Below are 10,689 nucleotides of genomic sequence, written 5' to 3' on the forward strand. Positions count from 1 at the left end.
GCCACTTTATGATGTCATAACGATGTTTTGTCTTGTGTAACCATTAGCCAATCAGCAACCAAGGTAACCCCCCCCCCCCCCCCCCTTATCACCTGAATCTCCTCTAGAGCACCATTGAGTTCTTTCTAACCAAATCTCCTCTCATGCGGCTTTCACACCAGCGCTTTTCCCTTTCTAGCTCCGAGCGGGAGCTTTTCTGGTTCAGCTCCGGTTTCCCTTTTCTGCTCCCGCTCTGTTCACACCGCCCAGAGCTGCCGCTGCTGCGTCATGACGTCACCGTTTACGTGCCTGCTTCATGAAATCCAAACCTTGCGGAAATCCCTCACATCGACAACAACAACAATGGCCAATTGTATTGAAGCGCTGTTCGCTTTGGTTATCCTCTTACGAAACGAAATGGAAGGCATCGGACGACTTTACAAGGGACGACTTTACTTGGAACTTTACAAACATCACATGCGAAATGCAAGACTTCTTTGTGGTCTTCAGCATCTACGACGAATCTGCCCCCGCCTCGACGTACGAGAGACGTAAGCGACGCCGCCTCTTAGCTCCGAAGCTCTTGCCTCTAGACCGACAATTTTTTGGAGCTGGAAGTGAACCGGATTCCGGAGCTAAGAGGCGGCGCCTCTGCGGTGTGAACAGGAAAAAACGGTACTTTTCAGGCTCCAGCTCCGAGCCGGAGCTGAAAACGCGTTGGTGTGAAATGTCTCTCAGAGGGGCGTGGGGAGGGGCTCCTTATTTTCATCTAAGTAACAGACAGAGAATCAGCACTTTGGAAACAGGGCTGAAACAGAGGGGATTATGGGTAATGCTGCAATGATCTGTTTGGTGTTTCAGCCAATCAGAGACAGGCTCTGGATATATCTGAGACCTGTGATATATTGATGAAAAACAGGATAATAGGGACCTTTAAACTGGGGTTTGAGGTTCTACTGGTTGGTCTCTCTGCAGGTACATTCTGGTCACGGTGGGTCCGGTGTTCACGGAGGAGATGTGGAGGTTAGCCTGCTGCGCTCTGCAGGACGCCTTCTCTGCTACACTGGAGCCTGTCAAGGTATACACACACACACACACACACACACACACACACACACACACACACACACATAAACACACAATGAACACTCACACACACACACACACACACATACATACACACACACACACACACACATAAACACACAATGAACACTCACACACACACACTCACACACACACACACACACACACACCACACACATACATACACACACATACATACACACACACACACAATGAACACACACACCACACACACACACACACTCACACACACACACACACAATGAACACACACACACACACACACACACTCACATAAACACACAATGAACACTCGTGTGTGTGTGTGTGTGTGTGTGTGTGTGTGTGTGTGTGTGTTTGTGTGTGTGTGAACTCAGTAGAAGTGACATCTCCAGGCTCTTTAACGCTGGATGGTGTGTGTCACTGTGGCAGCTGACTGACCGCAGATAAGCAGCTTTATAGCTTAGAGCACGGTGTGTGTGTGTGTGTGTTTGTGTGTGTGGCGTGTGTGTGTGTGTGTGTGTGTGTGTGTGTGTGTGTGTGTGTGTGTGTGTGTGTGTGTGTGTGGTGTGTGTGTGTGTGGTGTGTGTGTGTGTGTGTGTGTGTGTGTGTGTGTGTGTGTGTGTGTGTGTGTGTTGTGTGTGTGTGTGTGTGGTGTGTGTGTGTGTGTGTGTGTGCACTGCTCTTGCACTGCTATGGCTAGCTCTCCCAACACATTGTACGTGATAGGCTAAGGGGCGGGACATCTATAAGCGGTTGATCAATCACAACAGAGCCGGCCAGCTAACCAATCAGAGCAGACAAGGCTCTGGTTTCAGACGTAGGGTGAAAAGAGGTGCTGCAGCACAGGCTGTATGAGAAAAATAAAGACACACCATACTGCCCCGTTACCTCTCCGCTGTTTTCTTGTTGCTCTTCAACAGTCAGTTCGAAAAGCAGTTAAATCGAAAAAACTTCTTTGTGCAGATCGAGCGTCCTTAACAACGGTCAATAAGTCCTTGACAGCGGTCTGTCTGTTCTGGATTAACAACGTGTCACGTGTTCTGAATTGACCAATCAGTATCGAGTATTCAACTAAGCCATGTAATAAATACTGATATACACCTGAACATCGCAGGAGAGAACTCTTTAAGTAGAGACACTACATACTGATATACACCTGAAACTCAGCAAGAGAGGACTCTTTAAAGTAGAGACTCTACATACTGATATACACCTGAACATCAGCAGGAGAGGAACTCTTTAAAGTAGAGAGACATACATCATGATATAGCACCTGAACATCAGCAAGGAGAGGACTCTTTAAAGTAGAGACTCTACATACTGATATACACCTGAACATCAGCAGGAGAGGACTCTTTAAAGTAGAGACACTACATACTGATATACACCTGAACATCAGCAGGAGAGGACTCTTTAAAGTAGAGACACTACATACTGATATACACCTGAACATCAGCAGGAGAGGACTCTTTTAAAGTAGAGACACTACATACTGACTATTACACCTGAACATCAGCAGGAGAGGACTCTTTAAAGTAGAGACACTACATACTGATATACACCTGAACATCAGCAGGAGAGGGACTCTTTAAAGTAGATGACACTACATACTGATATACACCCTGAACATCAGCAGGAGAGGACTCTGTTTAAAGTAGAGGGACACTACATACTGATACACACCTGAAACATCAGCAAGGAGAGGACTCTTTAAAGTAGAGACACTACACCACTGATATACACTTGAACATCAGCAGGAGAGGACTCTTTAAAGTAGAGACACTACATACTGATTACACCACCCCTTGAACATCAGCAGGACGGAGAGGAATCTGTAAAGTAGAGACACAACATACTGATATACACCTGAACATCAGCAGGAGAGGACTCTTTAAAGTAGAGACACTACACACTGATATACACCTGAACATCAGCAGGAGAGGACTCTTTAAAGTAGAGACACTACACACTGATATGAACCTGAACATCAGCAGGTGAGGACTCTTTAAAGTAGAGACACTACATACTTATATACACCTGAACATCAGCAGGAGAGGACTCTTTAAAGTAGAGACACTACATACTGATATACACCTGAACATCAGCAGGAGAGGACTCTTAAAGTAGAGACACTACATACTGATATACACCTGAACATCAGCAGGAGAGGACTCTTTAAAGTAGAGACACTACATACTGATATACACCTGAACATCAGCAGGAGAGGACTCTTTAAAGTAGAGACACTACACACTGATATACACCTGAACATCAGCAGGAGAGGACTCTTAAAGTAGAGACACTACACACTGATATGAACCTGAACATCAGCAGGTGAGGACTCTTTAAAGTAGAGACACTACATACTTGATATACACCTGAACATCAGCAGGAGAGGACTCTTTAAAGTAGAGACACTACATTACTGATATGACGACCTGACACGATCAGCAGGAGAGGACCTCTTTAAAGGTAGAGACACTACATACTGATTATACACCTTGAACACTCAGCAGGAGAGGACTCTTTAAAGTAGAGAGACACTACATACTTGATATACACCCGGAACATCAGCAGGAGACGGACTCTCTTAAGTTAGAGACTCTTACAAACTGATATACACCTGAACCATCAGCAGGAGGAGGACTCTTTAAAAGTTAGAGACCACTACAAACTGATATACACCTTAACATCCGCACGGAGAGGAGGTTCTTTAAGAGTAGAGGACACTAGCATACTGGATATTACACTCGAACATTCAGCAGGAGAGGACTCTTTAAGTAAGCGTACACTATCATACTGGATGATACACCTGGAACATCAGCAGGAGAGGACTCTTTAAGTAGAGGACCAACTACATACTGATAGTTACACCTCCTGAACCATTCAGCGCAGTAAGTTAAGAGGACTCTTTAAGTAGAGACTCTACATAACTTGATATACACCTGACATCAGAGGGAGAGGACTCTTTTAAGTAGAGACACTACATACTGATATACACCTGAGCAACTGCTTCAAAGGTTATAAACAAACAAAGCATCAGGACTCTGTAGGGCTTACAGCTGTCGACATATAGCTTAACATGCTCTCAGCCACAACACGTAGTCACTGTTTATGTTACAAGATTGTGACTGTTGCATGTTGGGCTTTTGTTTTAGAACATATTTATTTATTTAGGACTTATGGGAGGTTATATAAGAGGCTCCTTTTATCCACTGCAATGACATATTGAACTGTGACTTTGAGGACGTATTAAAGGCAGCTTTTACACACTTCAAATGTTTGTAGATATCAATACTTTTTATTAGTCAGAATTTTGAAAAGAGAATCTGAAATGTCCGAATTTGAAGAAAGTCAGAATTTATACAAATAGTTAGATTTAGCAATAAAAGCTATAATTCAGGGAAAAAGTCAGAATTTGATTTGAAAAGGTCAGATTTCAGATGAAATCACTTTTGATCAGAATAGGGTCACAACATGTGGCCCTAATCGTCTTTTGTCCCTCAATTTTTATAATTTCTTGCTGCTCAACAACTTGATAACTTATTTTAGATTGATTTTGAAAACCTCTACAGTCACTTTGATAATCCACTGCACTGTGTGTCCACTTGTAAATTCAGAGAGAACATTCATTGTTTCGGTTTCATTTGTAAGACTTCAATCAGATATATTGCAGTTATGGAATTAAAAGAACTGAACTTCCATGTTCGTTCCTACCCTCACCTATGGTCATGAAGGATGGGTCATGACCGAAAAGAACGAGATCGCGGATACAATCGGCCGAGATGGGTTTTCTCCGCAGGGTGGCTGGTGTCTCCCTTAGGGATAAGGTGAGAAGTTCGGTCATCAGGGAGGGACTCGGAGTTGAACCGCTCCTCCTCCGCGTCGAAAGGAGCCAGTTGAGGTGGTTCGGGCACCTAGTTAGGGATGCCACCTGGGCGCCCTCCCTAGGGAGGTGTTCCAGGCACCTCCAGCTGGGAAGAGACCAAGGGGATAGACCTAGGACCAGGTGGAGAGATTATATCTCTTCGCTGGCCTGGGAGCGCCTTGGATCCCCCAGTCAGAGCTGGTTGATGAGGGGGAAAGGAACTATGGGGCTCTCTGCTCGGAACTGATACCCCCGCGGACCCGACCACGGATACGCGGGAGAAGATGGATGGATGGATGGAACTTCCATAGTTGCATGATTTAATAACAAATAAATAAAAAAGGGGATTTGGACGAACATTAAAAGTCGCCTGGGGAAATATTGACTAGATTACCATGAAATAGTCATCCAATACATTGTGTAGGACACTGGCAGCCCTTTGCATAAAGCTTATCCTTAACATATGTAGCTTATGCTTCAGAAACATCAACACTGACCTCTGACAGGCTTTATGGAGCCGCTGAATTATTCATAAGCGCTGCATTTAGGTCACATCGCATACATTGTACATACTGTGTTTTAATACTTGGAGTTCATCAGATCGACTCTTTTTCATTTGATTTTCACTCACGTGAAGAATTTGCATGAACTCACCATCTTACATAATTGTATCGGAGATTATAAAATATAAAAAAGCCTTTGAAAATCAAGAGGTTTTAAAAGGCTTTTTGCACAAAAGCTACAGCATTGTTTTGCCAATGGAAATGAAAGTCCGAGGCTCATGAAACCATGAAGACAAATCATAAAACATATCAAAGCATTATGAATACAGTCGTCCATATGTGTATTTTGTTTGTAGTGGCAACCAAACGTTCCAATAAGTCACTACAGAGCAGGGTCGATGACACGTGACGCTAAATCATCAACAAAAAAACGAACTTATTAACAAAAAAATCCAAAGACTTAAAAAACTCTAAATTAAACGTATTTATTTAAAAATAACAAAACCTAACCTCAATCCCCTCACTTACATAAAGTCCCTACATACTGTACAGTTGCAGAGATGACCAAAGGGGTGTTCATAACCATTTATGAAACACAGGCTGATAATATAAACCATGTTTTCATTAAACATTGATTAAGTCAATTAATCAATTATTTATATAAATACTCGCTTTGAGGTCATTATGGCTCCTACAGTGAGCACGGTGTGTGAGCAGGGAAAGTATAATTAAGCAGACAAGTAAGAAAGGGATAATGTCCTGTCGCTGCACATTATCCCGCTTATTACACGGCCACATTCTCAACAAAGTAACGACGTGACTCCCAATATTAATTGAAATGCTTTTATTGATTTACAAAATGTTTTTATTGATTTAAAATGACATGCATCCGCTAAGAAAAATAGTCCGTTGTTACCAGTTTGAACTACGTAGCAACGGCAGGAAACTGCTTCGATAGCGTTTTGCTTTTTGATTACAGATTTGAAAACATCGCTGCTTGCTTTAAAAGTAGCACACTTCATTTTGTCAAAGCTTGGAAAGTATCTAGATATCCCTGCCCTGATGCCAAAGGAACTGCACACTGAAGATGTTTTGCCGTCTGATGTCTGGACCATAACATACAAAGGGCCGCAGCTCCGTGTGGAGGGTTTCTGCTGATCAGCTAGTCTTTAAATAGCTTCATCATGTGGTCCGTCTTTTCGCTCTCTTTCTTCTCCGCTGTTTTCTTGTCCCTCTTGTCTTTTTCTTTTCTTCGCTGGCGACTCATCAGCCACTAACCATTCATCCAAATGACTGTGCTCTCCAAATATATTAAACATAATATTAAAATCCTCCTTGTTGCTCTCACACGGTAGACAACTGAAAACTAAAGACAAGGAAACCGTTTGCTTTTCTTTCTGCAGAAGTGAGCGTCCTTAACAACGATAAGTCCTTGACAGTGGTCTGTCTGTACTGGATTAACAACGTGTCACGTGTTCGGAATTGACCAATCATAATCCAGTATTCAACTAAGCCATGTAATAAGACATGCTACCTATTATTATTAGTTTTTTTGCAGACATGGAACTTTCAGCACATTAAACAAAGTACACAACAATGTGTCTGTTAAAGGAAATCAAAATACCCCATCCCCCTGTCCCATTAGGTCATGGTCACAGTAAATAGGAAACAAAGAAAGAAATAATTAATAAAATAATAAATACAATAAATATAAATAAATAACTCACATCACAAGTCACAAGTAGCAGGAATACAGCAAAATTCACATGAGTAAAATAATAAATAACAACAAAATGATGAAGACATTGGAGAACAATAGGCCACGTCAGTGTCAGGGGTAATAGTGAGGTCATTTATAAACAACAGTAATGGGTTCCAGGTCTCCGTGGACGGGTTCTAAGGATCCTTTCAGCGAGAATCTTAGCTTCTCAAGATGAATGCACTGCAGACGTCTCCTGTATCAAGTGGAGTGGAGAGATTCAGCAGATTGTTTGCACTGAACACCTGGCTTTCAACTGTCTGTACTGACCATTCTGTCCATTTTATTGACAATTTTAACTTTTTTCTGGGGATCGCAGACATATTTTTCAAGGCAAATGGAGTTTGCTCTGAACAAGTCAGGAGTGAAATTGTTATCTCTAATGTATTCAACTGCCTGCGTCATCAATCTGTTCCCTCTGCCAAGGACAAGCGGCAAGAGGAATCAAAAACCGGAGGAAAGACACAACACATCGCTCAGAAAACCCTGAAGAAGTATGACTGCACCCGCCTGAGGAATGTTTTGATTATGGAAGACCTGTGAGACAAATGGAGGAGTCTCCACCGCCCTTCACCCCCCCTATCACATTTGAGGATACTCTTCCTTCACCCCCCAGCTCTCTCTACTCTCCGTTCACCCTTTCACCCTCGCCCACCCTCCTGGAGTTCGACCACATGAAGGAGATACAGAGGGTTGGCACCAAGTCCTTCCTGGAGATCAATGACCGCATGAAGGCGATACTCAGGGTTGGCAGCATGTCCTTTAAGTGACTGGCAAGAAGATATCTCCATGGAGAAAGGCCATGACCGTGAGAACAGAAAAAAGAGAATGTCAAAAAGCTGAACGCAGGTGGCGAAAAACAAATCTCCAGGTTCACTTTCAAATCTATAAAGAGAGACTTGCCCTTTATCATTTGGGATTGAAAAACGCACGACAATCGTTTTTCTCTGACATCATTACCAAAAACAAAAACAACGCACGTGCCTTGTTTGCTACCGTCGACAGACTAACTAACCCCCCAGTGTCAGTAGCCTCTGAATTTCTATCCACCAGGGCGTGCAATGATTTTCCTTTTCACTGACAACATTCAGAAAATCAGACAAGCAGTCAGTGCCTCTGCATCAGGAACAGCAAATGTGTTGTCTCTGTGTCCCTAACATCAATTCAACACCATGACACATTCCATCAGATTAATGATAAAAACCTAGAGGACATTATTCAACTTCTGAAGTCCTCCTCCTGCTGCCTTGATATTATTCCAACAGGTTTTTCAAAGATGTTTTGCCTTGCATGGCCTCAGATCTACTTCATATAGTAAACAATCTCTTCACTCAGGTATTTTTCCACAGGCCCTGAAAACTGCAGTCATTAAACCGCTCTTAAAAAAGAATAATCTAGATGCTTCAGTAATGAACAATTACAGGCCCATATCAAACCTCCCATTTCTAGGTAAAATCATTGAAAAAGTTGTTTTTCAACAGTTGAGTAACTTCTTGCATTTAAATAACTGTTTGATGTGTTCCAGTCAGGCTTTCGTCCAAACCACAGTACTGAGACTGCTCTTGTAAAGGTCTTTAATGACATCCACTTAAACACAGACAGTGGCAGAACTTCAGTGTTAGTATTATTAGATCTCAGTGCTGCGTTTGACACTGTTGACCACAGCATATTACTAGACCGACTGGAGAACTGGGTGGGACTTTCGGAAACAGTTCTGAATTGGTTTGAATCCTACTTAAAGGTGGGGTAGGTAAGTTTGAGAAACCGTCTCGAGATACACTTTTTGTTATATTCTATGGAATGCTCTTAACATCCCGATAGCAATGAATATCTGAAGTATAAGCCGTAGTGCTGTAAAAAGCACGACCAATCATCTGAGCCGGCTAAAGTAACTGGATGGCCTACCTGCCTGTCAGCCTTCCATCTGTGCACAAACTTATCTCGTGCCCTCATTGGTCATGTGCGTGTTCGTGTGTGTTGGAGGAGGGGCTCTGTAAGGAAGTGGCAGATTTTTTCCGGCTGTGTATTTTCTAATTCTAGCGCACTCGAGCTGGTTTCTCCAAAATTACCTACCCAAAGGACAGAAACAACTTTGTTTCTATAGGTAAATACACATCTGAGTTGACAAATATGACATGTGGGGTTCCTCAAGGCTCCATTTTGGGGCCTCTTCTCTTTAACATGCTACCACTGGCTCAGATAATGAAGAACAACAAAATAAGTTACCATAGCTATGCAGATGACACACATTTACGTAACAATTTCACCAGGAGACTATGCTCCAATTCAAACACTGAGTAAGTGCATTGAACAAATCAATGACTGGATGTGTCAGAACTTTCTCCAATTAAACAAAGATAAAACGGAGAGGTAATGGTTTTTGGAGCCAAGGCAGAACGTATAAAAGTTAGCGCTGAGCTTCAGTGTGCAATGTTCAAAACAACAGATAGAGCCAGAAATCTAGGTGTAGTCATGGACTCTGACCTGAGTTTCAACAGTCACATTAAAACTGTTACTAAATCAGCCTACTACACCTAAAGAATATATCTAGGATTAAAAGACTAATGTCACAGCAGGATTTGGAAAAAACTTGTCCATGCTTTATCTTCAGTAGACTCGACTACTGCAATGGTGTCTTCACAGGTCTCACTAAAACATCTATTAGGAAGCTGCAGCTGATTCAGAACGCCGCTGCTCGAGTCCTCACTGACACTAAGAAAGTGGATCACTCCTGTTCTGAAGTCTTTACACTGGCTTCCTGTGTGTCAAAGAATAGATTTCTAAATACTGCTGTGGTTTATAAAGCACTGAATGGTTTAGGCCCAAAATACATTTCTGACCTCCTGCTAAATGATGAAGCATCCAGATCTCTCAGGTCTTCAGGGACTGGTCAGCTTTCTGTCCCCAGAGTCAGAACTAAACATGGAGAAGCAGCGTTCAGTTATTATGCTCCAAGTATCTGGAACAAACTCCCAGAAACCTGCAGGTCCGCTGCAACTCTGACTACTTTCAAATCCAGACTAAAGACTTTTCTTTTTGTCGCTGCTTTTAATTGAACTATTCATATCTTAGACTGCACTGTAACTTTTATCTTTGCTTTTAAATGAGTGTTTTGTAGATATCATTTTATAATATGTTTCTTATGCTATTAATGTCTTTCATTTTTGTAAAGCACTTTGAATGACCTTGTGTTGAAAGGTGCTATATAAATAAACTTGCCTTGCCTATCAAGACATGCTATCTTTTGAATACATATATAAACAAAGCAACCTGCTTGTTAATCTTTCTGTTTGTTTTCCTAGAACCTGCTGGCATGTTCCACAGGGGTCGGACAGTTTCTCCGGAGGCCCTGTGAGGTGAGGTAGCGGCTCCGTCTCTCTCCTGCAGCCGAGGCCGAGTCGAGTACTGGAGGATCAGAGCCATGGCTCAGCAGGTCAGACCTAAACACTGGACTCAAAACACCATGAGAGGAGCACTGTATGTGCTTTAGA

At 42.5% G+C, this 10,689-nt stretch overlaps 1 protein-coding gene across 1 annotated transcript in view; it reads left to right on the forward strand.

The window, feature by feature from the left end:
• The window catches only part of arfgef3 (ARFGEF family member 3), an 81,879-nt gene that overhangs the window by 46,819 nt on the left and 24,371 nt on the right, over window positions 1-10,689 (forward strand). The window contains 1 exon segment of the mRNA XM_034236275.1: window positions 955-1,057. Coding sequence (XP_034092166.1) covers window positions 955-1,057 — 103 coding nt within the window.

Source organism: Gymnodraco acuticeps, unplaced genomic scaffold, assembly GCF_902827175.1.
Source record: "Gymnodraco acuticeps unplaced genomic scaffold, fGymAcu1.1, whole genome shotgun sequence".
NCBI classification, from domain to species: Eukaryota; Metazoa; Chordata; class Actinopteri; order Perciformes; family Bathydraconidae; genus Gymnodraco; species Gymnodraco acuticeps.